We start from the raw sequence: 25317 nt of genomic DNA on the forward strand, positions 1-25317 counted from the left end.
CATGTTGATCCTGAGATGTTAAACACTTGTCAGAGTAAGAGGACTGGGGGGGAATTTGTATTAGAAGAACAGAGTTAACTGCAGTATCCTGACTGTGGCTAATTGCCATTATTGAAAGGAACAAAATGGCATATCAGTTAAAAATTCTTAATAGCTACCCCGAGTAATCTCTTTGCAGAGGCCGGATGAGTCTAACACTAGCATTGCTTTAAACTTCACAGCCCAAGTATAATTGATGAGACTGAACTAGCCCGTCATGTTTATAACTTACACAGCTTTCCTTTAGCCACCATTTTAGACCAGGATCTTCAAAGTTATATGAAATTATCATAAATTGAAGATCTAAGATATCCATGCTTATTATTCATTTGGTCATCATGGAGGAACATAAACGAATCCAAGCTCCACTCTGGTGAATGTTAAAACAGCTTAATTTCCATTAAGATACTTAAATGTTTATTACAGTTCACAATTTAGATTTTCAAGCTTGGTCCTTTAATGAGCTACCAAATATGCATGGTCACCACTAACTTTCCCACCTCTCAGACTACACACAACAAATCCCGTACACGTTGAACAAATCATCCATATCAAGTTCATGTAATTTCATATCAATATCAATCAACATAGACAATGTAGACTAGTGTTAATCACACACCTGGTCCTAGAGGGTTGCAGTCAGTGTGAACAGGCTAAGTCTACAACACCAACTACTCATCAAGATCATGAAAAGCTGAATCAGATGTGTTTGTGCTGGGCTTGCACTCAATTTCAATTTTACTTTGCCAAAAGGGTGCGGATTGGCGTAAGCTTGGGCTAAATGGAGTTTCCACCACATTTCTCACTGCAGTCCAGTCTAGTGCTTTTAAATCTGAGGTGTGATGAACAAGTGTGCATTTTGAGAAGGATTGATCATCTGAATTCAGCATAGGGTACATCCCTCCAGGATCAGGAGTGAAGACTACTAGACTACTAGTGTAGACCATGCTTTTGAACTAAATGAATCACCACCACACTTGAGCACATTTCTTGAAAGGTATTATTAGAATAGATAACAGAGTGAAGGGACTCCAAGAAAAGGCAGAGCTGAACAGATTTTCTTTAACTGTAGGTACTGCAACTAATATGTATGGGTTTAAGAAAAATAATTCTCTATGCCATTAGTACACTTTGTCATTATAGATTCAACAAATTATTTTGGAATATATTGCTGAAACCAATACATACATTTTTATCAGGCACTACACCACTGCTTGTATGAAAATACACAAAATGGTTAACGTAAAAGGTGTCTGCATTTTTATCATTGCTCAGATTAAAAACATTGAGGTCTGATCACTTAACCAGAGCCTAAACTGTTGAAGAATTTACACTCAATAGCATTCATTGACTCAATGAAGCATTAACTCCAGAGCTAACCAAGCTACCTTGCTTGACCTTCCAATCTGAAAATCATCCCTTCCAAAAAACCTGAAAGTGTAAGCAAACAGCTGAACCAGGGGCGCTATAGTGCTCAAACAGAGAGTCCAACAGCCTGTATCAGTTTTGAAGGAACACATCAAAATGTCAAGAAATTCTTAAAGCAGAAGGTAAACTGAAGGTGAGTGGTAAAGAAAAGAGAAGGTAACTTCTACAGCTCCTATAATAAATACTAGCCAATCAGGCATGATAGAGTGAAATTAAGTAAAAACAAGCAGGCTCTCATGAAAATAAAAGGTCAGAGGAATCCCTCATTCTATGATTTCAACACTCACATCCCTCCAAATTTCAACTTGTTACCAGCTAAACACAATCCATTAATATGGGTTAAGTTGGCAACCTCATGCATTTCCAGCAAATGGGCACAGTCATTTCAGAAAGAGTCTCCCATAGTCAACAGAGGAAGTAGTCATGTTAGTGGTGGCGTCATTTTGCAGCGATGTCATCATTCCACAGGGTTGATATGAGGTCTCTCCAATAGAAACTTGAATCTGAACACCCACTTCCTGCCCCCATATCTTTCCTACGATTCACAGATCAGCCAAAGAGATGAATAGTAATTGGAATTCAATTGAGTCTATCTGAGGGGCTTGTCAGACTGTGATGGACTGTGTTCATTTGTCATCTCCCACTCCAGTACCCCCCCTCCCTAACCCTTCTCTCCCGGTAATCTCAAGGGGCTAAGGGAGTTAGGAGGGCTGGGAGCCCAGCAGTCTCTCAATGGCAGCATTGATGTCTCCCCCCGTGGCGATGAGGGCCTGCAGGTTGGCCTCGCGGTTGATGAAGCCCATGGCGCTGAGCTGGTCCAGTTGCTGCTGAAACCGCACCTCCGGGGTTAGAGTCTGTGAAAGGGAGCATAGCCAAAGTCATTTTTATATGAGCCTGCATGAAAAAAATGTTGCTAGGGTCCTATTTGAGTGACTGTTAGGAGACAAGTCTCAGTGCCAGTATTAATTGGTTTTAGGTCAATGAAGCCAGTTGAAACACAAAGCTAATGCTAACCCACTGGACAATAGCAAAGTATAGTTACCAAGTAGAAAGTCAGAAATTGTGTTTACAGCTCAATGACATACCAATGAGCCGCCTCCTCCCCCAGCAAACATCTGTAACATCTGCTGCATGAGCTGCTGCTGTTGCTGGGATGGGTTAGTGGCAGCGGTGGGATTTGAGCCCTGTGTTGGGGGAGGAAGGTTTTCTGGGGCCACACTGCCTCCTGTGGTTGGAGGAATCACTGGGATCTCACCAGGAGCCAAACTAGGAGAAGAACCATAGTTAACCTCTCTGGGATATTCGGGACGGTAGCGTCCCACCTCAACAACAGCCAGTGAAAGTGCAGGGCGCCAAATTCAAAACAGAAAATCACATAATTAAAAATCAAACATACAAGTATTTCACACCATTTTAAAGATAAACTGTCCCAAAGAAGTTAGTGGCATCATCAAGAAAATCAAATGTATAAAGCACGAGTCTCTCCAGTAAACATCTACTGGATAACAGATGGTACAGTACCTGGGCATGAGCCCGGGGGCTTCTGTCTGTAGGGTCTGCAGGCCCTGCTGGATCTGCATGAGAGCCTGCATGGCCCGGGGGTTAGTCATCACAGACAGTGACTCAGGATTCTGCATCTGTAAAATAACCACCCATTTGGTCAATCCAAATTATGTTCCAATTAGGTCACAGTTAGAAACTCAATGCCTTCCATAACACTCTGTCATCTTTTTCTTCTTTTTGTCACTATGTGGAACTAAAGTGCATAACTAGAGACAGAAATCTGACCTGTTGGAGAAAGACCGGCATCTGATGTCTCAACTGTTCCTGTAACTGTGTGTTTCCGGCAAAGAGGGGGTTGTTCAGCATTGCCTGAGGAAAATAGTAAAGGATTAAGCAATGATTCTACTCGTCACACAAAATAGCCTAGAATATTCATCTTATCAGTATGATTCAGGACTTCTGAATCCTACTGCAGAGAGGGATAAAGTTGTGCAGACCTGCGAGGCGAGTTCAGGGTTCTGCGCCAGCGACTGCATCATACTGCGCATGTAGGGCGCAGACAGCATGTTCTGCATGAGCTGGGGGTTCTCAGAGATCTGCTGCATCAGACTCTGCATGCCAGGGCTACCGAATACACCTGGACAGATTATAGGGAGTGGAATGAGAGAAACAGACGAATCAGCTAAGCAGCAAAACAAGGGTTATACTCAAGGGTGGTATGTTAATACAGATGTAAAGGGAAATATAGTTTTGCAGATTGACTAAAAGGTGAAAGTGCTTCTTCTGAGGTAGTGGTCTTACCATTGCCCAGCCCAGAGGTGTTGATGCCCAGGGGGTTGGAGGCACTGGGTGCAGTCCCGCCAGCAGAGGAGGTTGTTGTTGTGGAGGCGCCAGTCCCCCTGCTTTCTGAGGGGGACGTTCCAGGGGGTCCCCATGGGTTTGGTAAGGGTTCCCTGTTCTCTGTTCTGGAGGGCTGCACGCCAGAGTCTAAGTTGCCCCCCAAAGCAGAGAAAGGATTGTTTCCAAACTATGGATGAAAAAAAAAAGTGGACTAAGTCACACAACCGGACTTGATTCAAGACGATTGTCTACATATGGTATTCGCAGGAATAATAGCTACCTGCTCTCTAGCGGCACTGAACATAGGCTCCTGGATGTCTGTGTACATCCTCCGGAGGGCGTTGTATCCCCCAGGAATGCTCTCCAGGTTGCTAAGCGCCCGGTCCTGGTTACGCATCATCTCTTGCATCATGGCTGGGTTCCTTGCCAACTCCATGGTCTGAAGAGAGGGAGTTAACATTATGCATCTTCGCATGAGCCCCCTCACATCCATTCCTCCCACCATTTTGAGAGTGGTGCAGTCTAGTTTAAGGGTTTGGGCCTATGTACATTTGCAATGTTACAGACCCCCTTTTACATTTAAACTACATTGCAAGCTAACTACATAAAAAAGCTAAATGGTTGGAGTAATATGCTCTTCAAGCATCGGTTCTTTAGAGGGATTCAAGTAAAGACAAGACACACAATGATAACCCAAAACCAAGTCTATTACACCTTGGGAAAAGGACCCATCTGAGCACCAAACCTGACCTGTCTCATAAGTTCAGGATTGTTGAGCATGTGGGAGATCTCAGGGTTACGCTCCATCAGCTGCTGCATCTGAGGGTTGGTCACAATCATCTGCCTCATCAGGTCTGGGTTAGACATCATGTTCTGCACCAGAGGGTTGTCCATGATCTGAGACAGCATCTCCGGGTTGGACATCAGCTGTCTCTGCATCTGCTGCTGCATCTCCATGAAGTTGGCTGAGCCCATGCCCATGCCTGACAGGCTAGATAGGTCACCAAACCCACCTATGCAGACACAAGGGGGTGGTGGATTACTGGAAGGATATAGGTTAATGCCTAGTTGTGTGGATGTTGAGTAGGTGTAAGGCGATATGGTCGTCTTTCTGTGAGATGGTTTAGTGGGGACTGGGTCACTAACTGAGTAAGTTGGGTGGCTGTGTGGAGGCTGGGGTAGGCCCAGTGCCTGGTGTTGTGCTGGCATTGGGCACTGCGCTAGGATTGATGCTGCTTTCGGCCTGGGGGGTCCCAGAGCTGGATGCAGAGGACTGGGATGTGCCACCAACTGTGGTCCTGGAGAAAAAGCAAGGTCATTATCAACCTAAATGTTCCCATTATTTATCACTCACACATACAATGGTGTTACTAGAATAGTGGGCAAGCAAATCATCTTACTTGGGAGCAGTCTTGATGACAAGGTGAACAGTGAGTCCGTCCTTGATGCCGTGTTGGTTCAGTGTGTCTCCATCCTTTAAGATTTTGCCAGCAAAAATCAACACCAGCTGGTCCTTCTTGGCATTAAACCTTTTGGATATCTCCTCTTTAAACTGTATGCAAGAGACAGAATGAAGTGGCCGGTGAAGACAAATGGGAATAAAGAGGATAGATACACACCCAAATCATTCAGTGTTGGTAAAACATTTTTTTAAGTTATATTGGCTTAGCTATCTCGAAATCTATCGTTAGCTAGCGAACTACGTGAATCTGCTAGCTGTCGCTTTTAGTTTTATAAGAACCATGAGGTAAAATGTTAATGGTTTAGGAAGTCACCAAATACAGCATTAACCATGTCGCTAACCGTAAGATTACGATCAGATTCCAGAGGGTGGGTATAATTTGTGGAACCTTCCAACATGAATATGTTCCATAACAAGGTTGCCCACAAACAACGCATACAAAGTTGTATATCGGCAGAATAAGATACCGGGTAGGGTGTGGGCTATTTCACAAAATGTTTCACTCACCACATTTACTCCGAAAACCGTCTGTCCTCACTCTGGTGGACAAACATTAAGAACAAGCTACGTGGTGAGTTGATGCCTATTCCGCAGCTAGTTAAATTGATCATGCTACTGTATGCGTTGTTTCCTGTTGGAACGTTCCACAAATTATACCCACCAGTTTCCCAATTGGCTTTCGCAATGGCCGGAGCCTCCATTGGCTAGCCGGTTATCAGCTAGCCTGACCGCAGCTAAAATTAGCTAGCTAGATGAGACTGACAGCGACAAACGTAGCTGGCTAGCTTGCTCACAAGCTAACGTTAGCTAGTTACGTGGTTAGCTAGCTCATGCTAGTTATATATGTATTTATTCATTGCCGATTGTGTAAAACACGATTCAAACTACCGATTTAAGGAAATGGACAAGGTGAAAAGAAAGATTAATAGTTGGGAAATTGGGATAATTCTTCCCACTTAACATCGTAAACTAGCTAGGTAATAGTTAGCAAGTTGGCTAGCTAACTTCGATGTATGCTTGTTAGCCACAGCATGACTTGCATAACTGACTGTGTAAATAAATGCGAATACCTGTGCGACAGAAGAATCCTCCGAGATCGCTATCTCCTCTTTATCTTTCGGAGTTTTTACCGTGACCACGATCATGGTCCCGTCTGAGGCAGCATTTTCAACGACGTTGGAATCCACAGTGGGATCTGTGCCGCTGTTCTCCGCCATCTTTACACCTCTTCAAATTCACTACATCCAGAGAGGAAGAGGTGAAGCGAGAGGTTTTACTCAGCCCAAAATATGTCCACGAAAATACGATTCATTTGTATGGTCATTGAGGTTCAAATTTGGTTAACAAAATGTTGTATATTTTATTTGCTATGTGGGGGATTATTTTATCAATAGAAGTTTCGTAATGGTGTACGGACGTGGCATTTCGGCATCTTTGAAAAAAAACGACTTCATATCGGAGTTGTGCCTGTTGTCATAGAGATAGATAGAGGACTCATCATATATACGTTCAAGCATGGACATTGCCATATTGAGGACTTCTACCATTAAAGCGGTCAACTAGGTGGGGATTTCTATGAGTTGGGAGCAGTTAGCCGATGAAGAAGACAATTTACTACTTTAAAATGTAGATAGACTCAAGGTGCTGTCACAGACACTATAATCGCACATACAAAGATGAGTCCTATATCTATCTCTATGGTCTGTTGTACACACTCGTTTCGGGCCTTTCATTGGCTAGAATGTTCCCACCTGCTCTCACATCGCCCGCCTTCCATCTTTGAGAACATGTATTTCCATTGTTATAGCGGTCCCTTTACTATCTTGTCAATATAATAAACAATCTTTACTACATCACAAAACTAGCTAACAAGATTCTCAAGCTGAGATGAAAGCAGTATTACCTGAGGTTTTTGCAACGTTGAAGTCTAGTGGTGTGGGGGTGTCATTGCATTTGACTAAAATGTATGTGTGCTATTCAATGATGTATATAAACACAGATGTAAATCATTGGTCCTATACTGTCAAATCTAAAATTGTAATGTATTTACCCCAAAAAAGTGGGTAAATACTTTAAATATTATATTTAAAGGGGCAATCTGTAGTTGCTACATGCATTTTTTGACTTAAGAATGAATGATATAAATTGATTGTTGAAGAATATAATTTATGCCTCATGATCTTAGTTTAACTGTCACACCCTATCAAAACCCAAAATATAAAACAATGTTTGTAAACAATGCAAACAAACACTGCATCCTAAAAACTTGGTTGAAAAGAAAATGTTAATATCATGGATGGTCAGTCCTTGCACCATCATGTTTATGAATGTGAGAGTGGTTATATTTCTCCTGGCCCATCCCTCAGCTTTTTTACCATACCATTGGGGTGTCTACTTTGTTATTGTTTTAACTGCAAATTGGCCCTTTAAATTATTGGAGTTTTTTCATGCAGCAATGAGCATAAAATCCCACATGCATTCATTTAATTCTTTAATGACATGAGAATTAGGTTTAGAATGTGAATAACAGCCTATTAGGCCTAATAACTAAAACAAAGCACTGTACGACCCTAATGCATTTTACCTAAAGTCATATCTTATTTTTAAAAAATATTAATGAAAGCTGTGATGGAAACAGGAAGTTTCAGTATGCTTCAATTTTATAAACACCAACAGATAATTTGTTCATTGGACATGGTGGGATCTTTTTGTGTCGGTAAAATTAATTACGCGAGAAAATGCGGTGGAAACGCCTTTATGCGCAAATATTGATTTGATATAATAATTATCATATGAAAGTAGTGAAAAGGGTTGGGATCCCCTGGTGTAGATAATCATTGTAGGCATACTATCTAAACCGGGGGTGTCAAACTCATTCCATGGAGGGCAGAGTGTCTGCGGGTATTTGTTTTTTCCTTTCAATTAAGACCTAGACAACCAGGTCAAGGGAGTTTAATTCTAATTACTAACCTTAATTAGTCAATCAAGTACAAGGGTGGAGCGAAAGCCCGGCTCTCCGTGGAATGAGTTTGACACGTGACCTAAACTGCTGTGAAATATATATATTTTCCATAACCAAAAAATATAGAATTTTCAGCTGTTTGAAGCTGCAGTAGCCTACAAAACCGAAAGTAAAAGACGCAAAAACGAACCTTAAAACCGGGAGCCATAGCCCACATAAAACTGTTCTACCGCTTCTTAGTAGGAAAAATAATGCACTCCCCACAAGTCTTTGCGAAATGACTAACATGTAAAACATCGTAGACTTGCTTTCAATGGAAATGACAGTAACAAGTTACATATTGTAGCTTTAAGCGAAAAAGTAAATGTTGTGTGCACTACATCCTCACGTATGGACTTTTATCCACAACAAGCCTGTTTGGTGGAAACACCACTGGTGGGAAAATGTGCATATCTTTCTTTGTGTATTTGAGAATATTCATATGGAAATCTGTTGCCAATTTGCTGGAAACCTAGCTATCGACGTTCTTAACGAGGCTCGTCTCACATTGGTGACCGCAGATCAAAGCTGAGAATGTACCATTTGACTTTATTAAAAAAAAAGTTTGCTTATATTTCTCAAAAAAGTATGTAAACACTACGAGGCCACACCTATCCTTTGTATGCTATAATTTTGTTGCCAATCTGCAGAGGTCAGAACACCAGCACCTGTGTGAAACTCGTTAGGCCAGAGCTGTACGTGAGTATCCCAGTCTTTAGCCAGGTGAAACATTTTATTTCAGTCTTGGTATAGGAAAGACATCTAGAAAAGATAGGCTATATAGGAAATCAGGAGTATGATCTTTGGATTTGCATTATATTATTCATGTTTTTTGGCAGGTTGTTGCATGTTTTCCTCCTTTAACGTGACCACTGAGAAATGTCTGTTTATATATATATGGTAATCAGGCAGGTGATTGAGTCTGACAGGCGTGCCTTATAATCAGCAGCCTGACGACCCCGAGCGCCAGAGAGGGAGTGTACTGACATATGGCTTTGGTGCAATGACGTAATTCCCAGGGATACACAGATATTTATGAAAAAGTAAGCATAGTCTGGACTGATATTAATATATATTTTTTTATCATGGCGTCTTTATTTGGCAATATTTTACCACCACTACCATCCTCAATCTCATGCTCCATTGGCTGATTATATTCTCCCATCTGTGTATGAAACAGCATGGTACCTGAGTAAAGCCTCTCTTCAACATTTCAGTCTCTATCTAGCTAATCACCTTTGATAAATGGTATGACATTAATTGCAGAACAAGGTGACTTTGGTAAAGTGTTTATACACCATTCATAACCCTCTAACACCAATATTTCGATGACAAATGAGTCAATCCTTTGTTGTATCATTTACTTTTAGAGGTTTTTGCCAAGGAAAGGACCTCTTCTTCAATGACAAAGGACTCCTACTCCCAGAATCCTACAAGATTGGCTGGATGGAGGCTATTGTTGACGACAAATTAATCTCTGATATCACCATACCTGGCAAAGAACAACTGTTGAGTCCTCGCTTTGTGTGTGTGTGGTGGGGAGGTTCTTCAGTATGGCAGGAAATGACAGGAATCCATTATATGTTTATGATTCAGTGAGGGAAGGGTTAAACTCTCCGGATCTCTTTAAAGTGAGGAGGAGGGCCTGCTGGGAACTAGCTGAGACTGGCTGAGCCCTCCCTACAAGCTACTTCCCTGTAAGAAAACCAAACTGCGCAACAAGCAGACTAGTCTACCACTGTGATTGCACAGGACCTGTAGAGGTGTCCATCTCAATTGCAGGAACGGGTGAGCTCACTTTCTCTAAAATATATGTTGAATAATACGTTTTGAGTGAACTTAAATCTGTGTAGTTTCATGCTCTCAAAAAGAAATGATGTAATTACAAAATAGTATAAAATAGATGATATTAAACAATTCACACTGCAACGTAAAGCAGTTATAATCAATGCAAACATTTGTCATGGTTTACATTCTCTCGTGAGTCGGGATGGATTTGATTGGGGAACACCCAATGGTTGAGTTTGTTTTGCATGGCCGGGTGGCCCTGGGGGGGCAGAGTTTGCTTATTTTAGACCATTCCATTGGTCCTTAAGTGAAATCTCTACACACCCAGGGCACCGGGACATGCAAAACGAACTCCACCACTGACAGACAGATGTATAACTCCTTGGTAGTACTGTATTTTACACTACTGTTTAATCTGGTTTACTGGGACATTATATGGTATGGGTACTTTCTACTGCTAATTAAAAATAAACACTATTTGTAAATATCTGTAGCCTACTTGGTACAAAATGGGTGGAGTGCTTTCTAATTCAAAATGGTTGCTATTGATGTTTTAAAAAAAAAAAACTTTATTATTGACTGTATGTTTGTTTATTCCATGTAACTGTGTTGTATGTGTCAATCTGCTGTGCTTTATCTTGGCCAGGCCGCAGTTGTAAATGAGAACTGGTTCTCAACTAGCCTACCTAGTTAAATAAAGGTGAAATGAAATAAAATCACCCAGGTGGGTGCTATACATTGTAAGTGGATGATGTGAGTTTCCCAGAAGAGGGGGTTTCATGTTGTGCACTTCCTTCATGTGTCGCAGAAGCTCTAAACCCACTCATCACCACACTTCATGACATGCCCTATCTCCTATCATCTTTCAATGAGGCAAGAGATAACTGCAATTTAGTAAAGCAGAGCAACAAAATAATGGGTAGATTCCCTTTAATGTAGTCCACATGGGATGGAACCTGTTTGTCACTATGACCCAATACACACTGTAGCAGTGACAGTAAGATAGCCCTTATTTAGGGCATATTCAGAGTGCTGTACAATGCAATACATCCTCAAACGAAATGGATAGTTTTGTCCTTTAAAAACAAGTTGTATCCTCCAGATACAACACAGACTTCATCAAATTGTATTGGAATGAATGTGCACCTTTTAACATCATGACTTACAGTATAAGGCATACACTTATTTTAACATTAAGATGATTGTTCTGCCTTTTGTTTTAGAGCTGTGTAACCAAGAGTGGCCAGCATGTCAGTGACTGTGACCAAAGGTGGAGGGGTGACTGTATTTACAGTGAACTCTAAAGAAGGAAGCAGTTGGCCCCTGCTGTGTCAAATACTTGGGACCTTGTGCTACAGCCCAGCATGCTCTGTGTCCCAGGGACTGCGGAGGCTCCAATCAAGTTCCCAGTCAGCTCTGGGGGTGGGTGAACTAAAATTACACACACACACCAGAACGAACATACATGTCTATCATCAATGGGTTGCTTTTGTCAACCGAAGTGAGAGTTTTCTAAAATTATTATTTTCTTATTTCACAGACTATACAGATCATGGTGGGAGTTCTCAACATTGGCTTGGGAACAATCCTTGTTAGCACTGATTATTCTAGCTTACTGCGATGGAATGGGGTTCCTTATTGGCTTGGTGGTGTGGTAAGCTTACTTTATTTTGTTATCGTTTACCATGTCATCATGTTTAGTATGCAAACACATGATTTCACTTGGAGTTATAACCACAGTAAACAAAACCAGGAAACATAAGTAACTGCTTACCCACACTTAAGTAGTCTTTTTTTAATAAAATGCAGGGTTGAAGTCAAAATGTTTTATTTATTAGGACAAATAATGTGTCGATTGTTTAGGTTGTTCGTATTTGATTTTGATATGTGTGCCTTCTCCTTAGTTTATAGCAGTTGGCATCATGTGTATCTTGGCTGAGAAGTTCCCCAGTCCCTGCTTGGTGAGTTGTTCACTGATGCACATACCTTAACTCTTTCCTGTCATTCCTTAGCCTCATTCCCTTCCTCCATTGAACAATCATTCAATCTGATCCAGCTGCATTATAATCATCAACTGAATATCTGAGACATCTAGTACTTACTCAGTTGAGTCAAACTGGTTTTATATTCCCTGATTGTGTTTTAGGTGGGCATCAATGTGTTGATGAACCTGTCAGGTGCTGCTCTGGCCATTACTGGAATTGTGCTGTATGCTGTAGACCTGGCAAACTACCATTTCTGGTGGATTTGCAATGATGACCACTACAACTGGCGAGATGACTACTATGGTGGCCAGGTGACAAAACCCCCCAGTGATCCGGAGAGGGATATACTCTTGGCGAAATGCAAAGATGCCAAGCAGATTGCACAGGTGAGTGCTTTACAATGAAGTTTTTTTAATGATATTCATCATGTGAGGAAGGTGTCCCTGGTCTGTTCTAAGTAAAATATATGAACATTTGATTAGATGGATCAAACTGCTTAATTTAGCAATGAACATATGTGTCCATAAACAGAGATAGTGGGTACCATGTTTAAAGCACATTCTAATAGCTGGTATGCCAGTCTGTTTCTGTATTTTCCGGTGTTCACCAACACCACTATCTTGCTAAACAATCCAGTCAACTGTCAATATGTTAAAATCCTCCTCCGTGTGTTTGTTCTACCATTAGATGTTGATGAATGCCTTGGAAATTGTGCTCATCGTCCTTGCAGTTCTTCAGCTTTGTGTCACCATAAGCTCTGCGGTGTTGGGTCTCAAGGCTTTGTACAAGAATGGAAAGGAGGGAAAAGAGGTATGAACTGACAACCCTTGAACATAGCGAATACAACGGCCATACAAATGGAAGTAGAATACGGATATGTAGATGCACACAGACACACAACCAAGGTAATGTTTGTTGTGTCCTGCCAAGTAATGTGTAACTTTGCTCTGATATGTTGCAGAACTTCCGGGACCTGGAGCAGTATAAGCCTCTGCTGGAGGAGGTCACCACTAACCCTGCAGCTTAAAGAGCACTGATCTGATCTGATCTGATATACTTTATTGACCACGTGGGGAAATTTGTCATGGACGATTAAAGAGTGGTGCTGCTTCCACATGGAATACATAAATAAATAGAATAAAATGTATTCTACATAAATGGATCATCATACAACCCCCTCCACACCCACACATTTGTTGTTATACATACAGTATGTAGTACATATAGTTCACTTACTTAATGTACTGTAACGTCTACTGTGACTTTGCTTTGTGTAAATGACAACTGACACTGATTGTATGTCTTCATGCTTTTTGTATTTGTCTTTTTTACAAAACTGAAAGGACAGTTATAAAGGGGACTATATCAAGTTAATTACTGAATTGACTGTTGTATATTAATTTTTTTCAGCATTTTGATAATTTCTTACTATCTTTTATTCGGTTGTCCCCCCCCCCCCCCCCCCCCCCCTTCAAAAAAAATAAACAACAAACTCTCTTAGCTCAAGTTTAAAAACAGTTTTACTAAACATTGACATCAGGTGGCAGTCATTCCCATACAAACATAACCTATGAGCAAACAATGGTGTTTCTTGGAGGCATATACAGGTAACTGCCAAAATAAAGAAAACAATGTCTTAAGGTCTAAGCCCATAGGTCGCAATATCTACTAAGTTAATATATGGAATTGTTTTAAGATGGTCATTAAATTGATAATTTAGCCATTTGAATTTGAGCTTCCCTGTAGGTATATAAAAAATATATATATTTGATGAAACATTGAATTTGGCCTTTACTGCTATAACCCATAGAAACAGTAACATATTTGTACATGGCAAAACAAACAGTCCAGAAATAAATCATAAGGAATAAGGTTTTGAAGTATCTGTCCTATACCCTGGCGTTATGCAGTTTCTCTGGACCCCTGCAAGGTTGGAGTGGGCCCCCCACTCCCTACAATAAACATCAATTGCATCAGCCAGAGAGCTACTCACAAAAATTAGACTACCAACCACGGTCCATGGAGCTGAAATTGAGACATATCTATGCGGTTGCCTATCAGATTCATGATAGGGTTTCTGTGGTGCCAGGGCATGTAGAGTACAGCTTTGCTTTAGCAAATGGATACATGTTTATTGGTAGGCCTATTTGGTTGTCATTTTCTCATGTTAAGCTTAACATTTCACAAAGCTGTACACAGTGCCGCAAGGCTGCCATGATTTAACATTCTGGCTGGTGGCAACAATGTAATTAAAGTTGGAAATTTAACCTTTTCACACAATGAGTGTGAAACGGTCGCTCCAGCTTGAGTTGTTTTGTAATGTAATGTAATGTCAGAATGCACTCACTGTTCCAAAATGTGATTATTACGCAACAGAACATTTAACACGCGCTGCCTACTAATTATCTATAGGCTGTGTTTCAACTTGTCAGTTTCAGATTATTTTCAAACCAGTTGTATTTTCTAACAACATTTTGAATAGAGGTGTGTTAAGCCTCCTCATTAATTCACATTCAGTGTTGTGTACAATTCGCTCGCGTTGCCTAACTTGTTGTTTTACTTAAAAATAATAACTTTGGACATATGTGAGTTCCTATCAAAGTAAGTCCCTTCTTTTCTGTATATCGTGTTGTCGTTTCTACTGAAGGCGCATACTGCATGTACATTTGAAGTCGGTAGTTTATATACACTTATGTTGGAGTCATTAAAACTCGTTTTTCAACCACTCCACAAATTTCTTGCTAACAAACTACAGCATTGGCAAGTCGGTTAGGACATCTACTTTGTGCATGACACAAGATATTTTTCAAAAAATTGTTTACAGACAGATTATTACCCTTATAATTCACTGTATCACAATTCCAGTGGGTCAGAAGTTTACATACACTAAGCTGACTGTGCCTTTAAACAGCTTGGAAAATTCTAGAAAATTATGTCATGGCTTTCGAAGCTTCTGATAGGCTATTTGACATCATTTGAGTCAATTGCAGGCATACCTGTGGATGTATTTCAAGGTCTACCTTCAAACTCATTGCCTCTTTGCTTGACATCATGGGAAAATTAAAGAAATCCCAAAATTTGTAGACCTCCACAAGTCTGGTTCATCCATTGGAGCAATTTCCAAACGCCTGAAGGTACAACGTTCATCTGTACAAACAATAGTACACAAGTATAAACACCTTGGGACCACGCAGTTGTCACACCGCTCAGGAAGGAGGCACGTTCTGTCTTCTAGAGATGAACGTACTTTGGTGCGAAAAGTGCAAATCAATCCCAGAACAACATCAAAGGAACTTGTGAAGATGCTGGAGGAAACAGGTACAAAATTATCTATATCCACAGTAAAACGAATCCTATATAGACAGAACCTGAAAGGCTGCTCAGCAAGGAAGAAGTCACTGCTCCAAAACCGCCATAAAGAAGCCAGACTACGGTTTGCAACTATACACGAGGACAAAGATCTTACTTTCTTGACAAATGTCCTCTGGTCTGATGAAACAGAAATAGAACTGTTTGGCCATAATGACCATCGCTATGTTTGGAGGAAAAAGGGGAGGCTTGCAAGTGAAAGAACACCATCACAACTGTGAAGCATGGGTGTGGCAGCACTATGTTGTGGGGGTGCTTTGCTGCAGGAGGGACTGGTGTACTTCACAAAATAGATGGAATCATGAGGTAGGAAAATTATGTGGATATATTGAAGCAACATCTCAAGACGTCAGTCAGGAAGTTAAAGCTTGGTCGCAAATGGGTCTTCCAAATGGACAATGACCCCAAGCATACTTCCAAAGTTGTGGCAATGGCTTAAGGACAACAAAGTCAAGGTATTGGAGTGGCCATCACAAAGTCCTGACCTCAATCCTATAGAATGTTTGTGGGCAGAACTGAAAAAGCATGCGCGAGCAAGGAGGCCTACAAACCTGACTCAGTCACACCAGCTCTGTCAGGAGGAATGGGACAAAATTCACCCAACTTATTGTGGGAAGCTTGTGGAAGGCTACCCAAAATGTTTGACCCAAGTTAAACAATTTAAAGGCAATGCAACCAAATACTAATTGAGTGTATGTAAACTTATGACCCACTGGGAATGTGATGAAAGAAATAAAAGCTGAAATAAATCACTCTCTCTACTATTTTCTGACATAAAATGAAGTGGTGATCCTAACTGACCTAAGTCAGGGAGTTTTTACTAGGATTAAATGTCAGGAATTGTGAAAAACTGAGGCTAAATGTATTTGGCTAAGGTGTACATAAACTTCCGACTTCAACTGTGTGTATGTATGTATGTTTGTTTGTATGTAAAATCAGCAAAAAAAGAAATGTCCTTTTTTCAGGACCCTGTCTTTCAAATATACCCTGTCTTTCCAAATAACTTCACAGATCTTCATTGTTAAGGGTTTAAAGACTGTTTCCAATGCTTGTTCAATGAACCATAAACAGTTAATGAACATGCACTTGTGGAACGGTCGTTAAGACACTAACAGCTTACAGACGGTAGGCAATTAAGGTCACAGTTATGAAAACTTAGGACACTAAAGACGCATTTCTACTGACTCTGAAAATCACAAAAAAAAAGATGCCCAGGATCCCTGCTCATCTGCGTGAACATGCCTTATGCATGCTGCAAGGATGTGGCTCGGGCAATAAATTGCAATGCCCGTACTGTGAGATGCCTAGGACAGCGCTACAGGGAGACAGGAAGGACAGCTGATCATCCTCGCAGTGGCAGACCACATGTAACAAAACCTGCACAGGATCGGTACATCCGAACATCACACCTGCGGGACAGGTACAGGATGGTAACAACTGCCCGAGTTACACCAGGAACGCACAATCCCTCCATTAGTGCTCAGACTGTCCGCAATAGGCTGCGAGAGGCTGGACTGAGGGCTTGTATACCAGTTGTAAGGCAGGTCCTCACCAGACATCACTGGAAACAACGTCGCCTATGGGCACAAACCCACCGTCATTGATCCAGGCAGGACTGGCAAAACATACTCTTCACTGGCGTGATGCGGTCTTGTCTCTTCAGGGGTGATGTTCGGATTCACGTTCATCGTCGAAGGAATGAGTGTTACACCGAGGCCTGTACTCTGGAGCGGGATCGATTTGGAGGTGGAGGATCCACCATGGTCTGGGGCGGTGTGTCACAGCATCATTGGACTGAGCTTGTTGTCATTGCAGGCAAGAACTGCAAAGAACTGGCAAATCTGATGCAGTACATGAGGAGATGCACTGCAGTACTTAATGCAGCTGGTGGCCACACCAGATACTGACTGTTACTTTTGATTTTGCCCCCTCTTTGTTCAGGGACACATTATTCCATTTATGTTAGTCACATGTCTGTGGAACTTGTTCAGTTTATGTCTCAGTTGTTGAATCTTGTTATGTTCATACAAATATTTACACATGTTAAGTTTGCTGAAAATAAACACAGTTGACAGTGAGAGGACATTTCTTTTTTTGCTGAGTTTTTGTATGTATGTAGCATGATGTATTTACAGTTTTATTCACAAGTACTGGTGACAAATAATGCATTCCGATTATTGCATATATTGTAATGGACACCTATGATGTGTGTAAAATACTTTTTTGAAGGTTGTACTGATTATGAGATAAGCTATTTGCCAGCTACCATGTTTGTTGACATTATACAATGTATTCTGTGTGACCAAAGATGTTTTGAGGTGAAGGAATGGTCCACTCATCTTTTGGGTATACTTCCGGAAGTGAATGATGGTAGACGACACACCCCCTTCAACATGCATACTGTAAACAGACCAAACTCATCTTGTCTCCTCTTATTATCTTTGGTTGATGAGAAAAAACAAACATTCAGGTGCTCACAAGCACAAACTACCCATCGTCGGATTACTTTCGGTTTCTAGAAAGTGTTTTACTCAATTATTTAGATCAATGGTGAGCTCACCCGTGATGTGATTAATTCTAAATAGTAATTGCTATTAGCTAATTCATATTGTAGTTTCTGTCAGCTGAGACGTATAAACATATGACCGCTTTTGTTATGTCAATCTTTCCTCAGTTAGTGCTAGGACAAATGTGGCCTACATTTTCTGGTTTGGATGATTGTGTAATATTCTAGCTACTTCGGTGAATGTCTGACCATTGCATCCAAAAATAAACTGGTCACATTTTGGACATAACTTTGTGTTTGTGTAAAATGTTTCTGTGAAAAAAAGTGTTGCCAGCTCAAATGCTGATTTCGTACGTAACAGGGACCACTAAAGAATGATCACACCCGTTTGTTGGTATGTGTGAAAAGGTTAAACATTGCAGATTTTAACATTTGTTTTCGATACAACAGAATACTAATCAGCAACCAATTTATTTAAAAAGACATACAACTGTCCTGTATATCCTACCTGAACCTGCATGACATGAGCAGTCCACGTGCTCTCTCCCAGCTTGGATAGAAAGTTGTTGGGTGTAAAACCAGTCTGTCTATTAATGCCAAATAACACACAGTCAGTCCACCCTCAAAACACTAGTTTACTATGGATTGTTTCATTTAGCAGTGTAGCCTATATAGCCTATATACATTATTTAGCTGCTATTTATACAAGTTTGTTAATAAAAATGACACATCCAATAGCCTAACAATGCATCTGCCAATTTATTGGCTGTCCAGTATCCAGATGACCTGTCCCAGAGCATCCTCTACAGTTAATCTCTTTCTGTAACGTGTTGACGCCACAATTAAAGAGAATAAGAGACTCAATTAAAGATGTTGCAGAACTGCTATATTTGAAGAACCACTACCTTCTGCCCAGTTTCCCTGATGTTGTACAGGCAATAAAGCATTTTTTAACCCTCTCTGTAACTGTGGAGGGGTGTCCGGTATGCCAGTGGTCCCATATCTGAGAAATATAACAAAACACATAAATAAAATAATCTACTCATGTTTGGTTGTGTTATTCGTGGCACATTTGACCCCCTATGCACTTTTTGCCATTTTTACAGGGTTACCTTCAAATGACTCCACTGAAGCTTGTGTGGCTCATAGAGCAGAACAGCAGACACCTTTGTGTTCATGAGAGTCTCGGTTTTGTGAGAAGACCTCTTCTAAATGAGCACATCCGCGCGACAGAGAGTTCAGACGTAAAGCTTGTTGATGTCAAAGAGCAAAGCAACTGACACTGTTGTGAGAGTCTCATCTTTCAATGATGGGTTCCGGTTTTACACTCGATTTTGTGACGATTTTCTTGTCCGGATTCATGTGTAGAAACATACCACTTTCACAAGCCCCATGATTTGGAAGAAGCGCAAACTTTATATCGGCAGAAAGAGGGGATTGCAAGTCTCTAGCATAAACACACAGGGAGCTGTTCAATATTCAAAATTATGTCACCGTGTGATGCACGGGTGCGTCAATTGACTGTAATAGGGTATTGGGCCTTCACGAGCTGCTAGAACAGCTTCAATGCGCCTTGGCATAGATTCTAGTGTGTCTGGAACTCTATTGGAGGGATGCGACACCATTCTTCCACAACAAATTAGATAATTTGGTGTTTTGTTGATGGTAGTGGAAAACGCTGTCTCAGGCACCACTTCAGACCCCTATTTCAGTCACTTCTATTTTGTTGTTGTTTTTACCACTTTTTCTCCCCAATCTCATGGTATCCAATTGGTAGTTACAGTCTTGTCCCATTGCTGCAACTTCCGTACGGACTCGGGAGAGGCAAATTTCGAGAGCTGTGCGTCCCCCGAAACACAACCCAGCCAAGCTGCACTGCTTCTTGACACACTGCCCACTTAACCTGGTAACCAGCTGCACCAATGTGTTGGAGGAAACACCATACACCTGGCTACCGTGTCAGTGTGCACTGCGCTTGGCCCGCCACATGAGTCGCTTGTGCGCGATGGGACAACAAAATCCCTGCCCCTAACCCGGACGACGCTGCGACAATTGTGCACCGCCCAATGGATCTCCCAGGCGCGGCCGCCTGCGACAGAGCCTGGACCTCTAGTGACACGGCAAGCACTGTGATGCAGTGCTTTAGACCACTGCGCCACTCAGGAAGACCCTATTTCAGTCACTTCTAACCATGGTAGCCAAAATACTCACAAGCTAACGTTAGCTAGCTCATGCTTGCTATATACACACACATATATATACACATATATATACATATATATACATATATGTCTTTACACAGTGCTGATTGTGCAAAACACGAGTCAAACTGCTAGTAGGAACCGATTTTCAAGGAAATGGACAAGGTGAAAAGAAAGATTACTAGTCAGGAAATTGGGATAATTCTTCCCACTTAACATCGTAAACTAGCAAGGTAATAGTTAACAAGTTGGTTAGCTAACTTCGATTTATGTTTGTTAGCCACAGCATGACTTGCATAACTGACTGTGTAAGTAAATTAGAAAACCTGTGCGACAGAAGAATACTCCGAGATCTCTATCTCCTATTTATCTTTCAGAGTTTATACTGTGACCAAGATCATAGTCCTGTCTGAGGCAGCATTTTCAACAATGTTGGAATCCACAGTGTGATCTGTGCCGCTGTTCTCCGCCATCTTTACACCTCTTCAAATTCGCTACATCTAGAGAGGAAGAGGCGAAGTGAGAGGTTTTACTCAGCCCAAAATATGTCCACGAAAATAAGATTTGTTTGTATGGCCATTGAGTGTCGAATTTTGTCAACAAAAATGTGTATATTTTATTTGCTATGTGAGGATTATTTGATCAAATAGAAGTTTCGCAATGGTGTACGGACGTGGCATTTCTGCAACTTTGAAAAAAATGACTTGATATCGGAGTTGGGCCTGTTGTCATAGAGATAGATAGAGGACTCATTCAAGCATGGACATTGCCATTGAGGGCTTCTACCATTAAAGCGGTCAACTAGGTGGGTATTCCTATGAGTTGGGAGCAATCAGCCGATGAAGAAGAAGATAATTTACTACGTTAAAATTGAGATAGCCTCAAAGGCACTGCCAATGGCTGTCACAGACACTATAATCTCACATACACAAAGATGAGTCCTCAATCTAAATCTATGGCTTGTATGGCTTGTTGTTCACACGTGTGTCGGCCCTCTCATTGGCTAGAGTGGTTCCACCTGCTCTCGCATCGCCCGCCTTCCATCTTCGAGGACATGTAATTTCCATTGTTATAGCGGTCACATTACTATCTTGTCAATATAACAAACAATCTTTGCTACATCACAAAACCAGCGAACAAGATTCTCAAGCTGAGATGAAAACAGTATTACCTGAGGTTTTTGCAACGTTGAAGTCTAGTGGTGTGGGGGTGTCATTGCATTTGACCAAAATATATGTGTGCTTATGTATATAAATCCAGATATAAATCATTGGTCCTATACTGTCAAATCTAAAATTGTAATGCTGAGAAAAAAGTGGGCAAATACTTTATATATAAAATATAATATTTAAAGGGGCAATCCGCAGTTGCTACATACATTTTTGGACTTAAGAATGAATGATATCAATTGATTCTTGAATAATATAATTTATGCCTCATGATCTTAGTTTAACTATGACACCCTATCAAAACCCAAAACATAAGATTGTTTTACTCCAATGTTTGTAAACAATGTAAATGTAAACAAACACCGCATTCTAAAAACTTGGTTGAAAAGAAAATGTTAATATCATGGATGGTCAGTCCTTGCGCCATCATGTTTATGAATGTGAGAGTGGTTATATTTCTCCTGGCCCATCCCTCAGCTTTTTTACCATACCATTACAGAGTTGGGGTGTCTACTTTGTTATTGTTTTAACTGCAAATTGGCCCTTTAAATTATTTGAGGTTGTTTTGTGTGGTAATGAGCATAAAATCCCACATGCATTCATTTTATTCTTTAATGACATGATAATTAGGTTTAGAATGTGAATAACAGCCTATTAGGCCTAATGACTAAATCAAAGCACTGTACGACCCTAATGCATTTTACCTAAAGACATATCTTATTTTAAAAAACATTTAAAAAATTATGAACGCCAACAGATAATTTGTTCATTGGACATGGTGGGATCTTTTTGTGTCGGTAAAATTAATTACGCGAGAAAATGCGGTGGAAACGCCTTTATGCGCAAATATTGATTTGATATAAAAATGATCATATGAAAGTACATTTGGATGTGGCGCGCGCGCAGGGGGAAGGGGGTCCCGAGTGAAAAGGGTTGGGATCCCCTGGTGTAGATAGATAATCGTTGTAGGCATACTACCTAAACCGGGGGTGTCAAACTCATTCCATGGAGGGCAGTGGAGTGTCTGCGGGTATTTGTTTTTTCCTTTCAATTAAGACCTAGACAACCAGGTCAAGGGAGTTTAATTCTAATTACTAACCTTAATTAGTTAATCAAGTACAAAGGGTGGAACGAAAGCCCGGCTCTCCGTGGAATGAGTTTGACACGTGACCTAAACTGCTGTGAAATATATATATTTTCCATAACCAAAAATATATAATTTTCAGCTGTTTGAAGCTGGAGTAGCCTACAAAACCGAAAGTAAAAGACGCAAAAACGAACCTTAAAACCGGGAGCCATAGCCCACATAAAACTGTTCTACCGCTTCTTAGTAGGAAAAAGAATGCACTCACTACTTGAAGTCTTTGCTTGCGAAATGACTAACATGTAAAACATCGTAGACTTGCTTTCAATGGGAATGACAGTAACAAGTTACATATTGTAGCTTTAAGCGAAAAAGTAAATGTTGTGTGCACTACATCCTCACGTATGGACTTTTATCCACAACAAGCCTGTTTGGTGGGAAAATGTGCATATCTTTCTTTGTCTATTTGAGAATATTAATGTGAAAATCGGTTGCTAATTTGCTGGAAACCTAGCTATCGACGCTCGTCTCACATTGGTGACGCAGATCAAAGCTGAGAATGTACTATTTGAGGTTTATTTTAAAGTTTGCTTATCTTTCTCAAAGGAAAAACCGTATGTAAACACTACGAGGCCACACCTATCCTTTATCAGTATGCTATAATTTTGTTGCCAATCTGCAGAGGTCAGAACACCAGCACCTGTGTGAAACTCGTTAGGCCAGAGCTGTACGTGAGTATCCCAGTCTTTAGCCAGGTGAAACATTTTAATTCAGTCTTGGTATAGGAAAGCCATCTAGAAAAGATAGGCTATATAGGAAATCAGGAGTATGATCTTTGGATTTGCATTATATTATTCTTGTTGTTTTGGCAGGTTGTTGCATGTTTTCCTCCTTTAACGTGACCATGAGGACCGCTGAGAATGCTCTGTTTTGCCACCTCTACATGTTACTGCTTTTTGTGTGAGTTTGGCTACAGGTATTTAAAATAAATCCCCATTAATTCCAGAACGTGTATTGTAGGGGTTTACATTGTCCACTCTAAATTGAACCTACCATTTCTTCTTTTAGTTTAAACTTAATGGAACAAATAAAGTTTATGAAAAGTGAGCAGAATGCTGTGAGTCAATTCATGTTTTTATGGTATACCATACATATGGTGTAACGTGTACACTGGGAGTTGGGAAGCAAGTTCAGCGAGTGTATTGAATAAATGAACATGGAAATAAAAAGGAGTGGCATACCGACATGAAACGTTAACGCCTAGGGATTGAACAAAAGGGAGTGATTATATAAGGTAATCAGGCAAGTGATTGAGTCCAGGTGAGTCTGATGACAGGTGTGTGTAATAATGAGCAGCCTGACGACCCCGAGCACCGGAGTGTCTTTGGTGCAATGACGTAATTCCCAGGGATACACAGATATTTAATGAAAAAGTAAGCATAGCCTGGAATGATTGTTTTAAAAAATATATTCTTTATGTTTCTTTATTTGGCTTTTCAATATTTTACCACCCTCAATCCCATTGCTCCATTGGCTGATTATATTCTCCCATCTGTGAATGAAACAGCATGGTACCTGAGTAAAGCCTCCAACATTTCAGTCCCTATTATCTAGCTGATGACCTTTGATAAATGCTACGACATTAATTGCAGAACAAGGTGACGTTGGTAAAGTGAGTACACTGCTCAGGAAAGTGCAAGGTTGGGGTTAGTTATTTTTTTACTGTGAGCTTATACACCATTCATAACCCTCAAACACCAATATTTCGATGACAAATGAGTCAATCCTTTGTTGTATCATTTACTTTTAGAGGTTTTTGCCAAGGAAAGGACCTCTTCTTCAATGACAAAGGACTCCTACTCCCAGAATCCTACAAGATTGGCTGGATGGAGGCTATTGATGACGACAAATTAATCTCTGACATCACCATACCTGGTACCCATGACACCATGGCTCTCTATGGAGGCCCAGCGGCAGAGTGTCAGGCCTGGGATTTGGGGGATCAGCTGAGGGCTGGCATACGCTATCTGGACCTCAGGATATTCGCCTTTGAAAACAAACTCTATGTCATGCACTGGGTTGTCTACCAACACAAGTCCTTCTATGAGGTCCTTGATACGATCAGAGCATTTTTGTCTGAATTCAGAAGTGAGACGGTTCTCGTTAGAGTGAAGCCTGATTTGTTTGATAAAGAGAATGTTGAGGAGCTGGTTGGAAAAATGATTATTGATGATACAGATGTATGGGTGAAGTCTGACATGCCAACTATGGCTGAGGCAAGAGGAAAGATGATATTTGTACAGAAATCCAGCTTTAAGCTGGGCATTCCTCTCTTGGAAACAGACAGCAAAGGTGACTATGAAGTTACTCATATTGCAGACAAGGAGAACAAAATAGTGAAACACTTGACACAAGCTTCAGGTGATTGTGGTGGGGATTATATCGTTCTGAGCTACTCCAGTGGCACTGGCATTGGCACACTGTTGGGCATGTTTCTAACTCCCAAGAAGGTGGCTGAAAAGATTAACCCATGGCTCGATCAGTATCTGAGACAGTTCTCCAGGGACCACAGCAGTGTATGTTTCGGAGTGATTGCCATGGACTTTCCTGGTATCGACCTCATTCAAACAGTCATCAAGATCAATGATTGGTGAAGTGTTCACCCATGGAAGTCATGATTATATTGCTTTCTGAAATGTTAGTTGACGCCATTAGATTAAGTGCAGCAACAACACATGACACATACTATACTTGATTGTGCTCATATTGAAAAGGAGCGAGATAGAAGACTGACAAAGTAAAGAATTTAATGATTGGAACGTAGTATTGGCATGCGCTCTTAAACAATAATAATGAAGACTTGGCACTACACGTTTTTGTACTTTGCCCCTGCTTGCTGTATTAAAAACAAAGAAAATCATTAAAATTGTAAAGAACAACTG

At 40.8% G+C, this 25317-nt stretch overlaps 3 protein-coding genes across 8 annotated transcripts; 2 read left to right on the forward strand and 1 right to left on the reverse strand.

Annotated features, from left to right (window-relative positions):
• Positions 1–413: 413 nt before the first annotated feature.
• LOC110487525 (ubiquilin-4) lies at positions 414–6730 on the reverse strand. Its single transcript, XM_021559445.2, has 11 exons — positions 6343–6730; positions 5211–5362; positions 4957–5108; positions 4561–4823; positions 4091–4249; positions 3772–3997; positions 3468–3607; positions 3256–3339; positions 2989–3104; positions 2553–2733; positions 414–2321 (listed from the first exon to the last, which is right to left on the reverse strand). The coding sequence occupies exons 1-11, from the start codon at positions 6487–6489 to the stop codon at positions 2169–2171; spliced, it is 1773 nt and encodes a 590-aa protein (XP_021415120.2). The 5' UTR covers positions 6490–6730; the 3' UTR covers positions 414–2168.
• A 1735-nt stretch (positions 6731–8465) lies between these two features.
• LOC110487536 (1-phosphatidylinositol phosphodiesterase) lies at positions 8466–25314 on the forward strand. 6 transcript variants are annotated; one of them, XM_021559462.2, is made up of 4 exons: positions 22791–22809; positions 23058–23106; positions 23248–23335; positions 24186–25314. In XM_021559462.2, exons 3-4 carry the CDS (start codon positions 23256–23258, stop codon positions 25027–25029), a joined length of 924 nt encoding a protein of 307 aa, XP_021415137.1. In that variant the 5' UTR covers positions 22791–22809; positions 23058–23106; positions 23248–23255; the 3' UTR covers positions 25030–25314. The 6 variants fall into 6 exon arrangements, with proteins under 6 accessions (XP_036802063.1, XP_021415137.1, XP_021415129.1 ...); XM_036946168.1 differs by lacking the exons at positions 22791–22809; positions 23058–23106; positions 23248–23335 and adding exons at positions 8466–9316; positions 9644–9725 and having other exon boundaries at positions 24268–25314; XM_021559454.2 differs by lacking the exon at positions 22791–22809 and having other exon boundaries at positions 22835–23106.
• On the forward strand, positions 9903–13446 carry LOC110487571. The gene is made up of 7 exons (XM_021559474.2): positions 9903–10061; positions 11285–11483; positions 11602–11715; positions 11966–12022; positions 12208–12432; positions 12734–12856; positions 13008–13446. The coding sequence occupies exons 2-7, from the start codon at positions 11310–11312 to the stop codon at positions 13071–13073; spliced, it is 759 nt and encodes a 252-aa protein (XP_021415149.2). The 5' UTR covers positions 9903–10061; positions 11285–11309; the 3' UTR covers positions 13074–13446.
• Positions 25315–25317: the final 3 nt, after the last annotated feature.

This window comes from Oncorhynchus mykiss, chromosome 2 (genome assembly GCF_013265735.2).
Source record: "Oncorhynchus mykiss isolate Arlee chromosome 2, USDA_OmykA_1.1, whole genome shotgun sequence".
NCBI lineage: Eukaryota > Metazoa > Chordata > Actinopteri > Salmoniformes > Salmonidae > Oncorhynchus > Oncorhynchus mykiss.

Excerpts from the sequence above, each read along its gene's own strand:
- LOC110487525 (XM_021559445.2), bottom strand. The coding sequence starts at position 6,489 with ATGGCGGAGAACAGCGGCACAGATCCCACTGTGGATTCCAACGTCGTT. Across the intron at positions 3,340-3,467 it reads ACCCTGAACTCGCCTCGCAG|GCAATGCTGAACAACCCCCT; the intron begins GTCTGCACAACT and ends TATTTTCCTCAG. Across the intron at positions 2,322-2,552 it reads GGGGAGGAGGCGGCTCATTG|ACTCTAACCCCGGAGGTGCG; the intron begins GTATGTCATTGA and ends TCCCTTTCACAG.
- LOC110487571 (XM_021559474.2), top strand. The coding sequence starts at position 11,310 with ATGTCAGTGACTGTGACCAAAGGTGGAGGGGTGACTGTATTTACAGTG. Across the intron at positions 12,023-12,207 it reads AGTTCCCCAGTCCCTGCTTG|GTGGGCATCAATGTGTTGAT; the intron begins GTGAGTTGTTCA and ends ATTGTGTTTTAG. Across the intron at positions 12,857-13,007 it reads ATGGAAAGGAGGGAAAAGAG|AACTTCCGGGACCTGGAGCA; the intron begins GTATGAACTGAC and ends GATATGTTGCAG.
- LOC110487536 (XM_021559462.2), top strand. The coding sequence starts at position 23,256 with ATGTTTTCCTCCTTTAACGTGACCATGAGGACCGCTGAGAATGCTCTG. Across the intron at positions 23,336-24,185 it reads TACATGTTACTGCTTTTTGT|AGGTTTTTGCCAAGGAAAGG; the intron begins GTGAGTTTGGCT and ends ATTTACTTTTAG.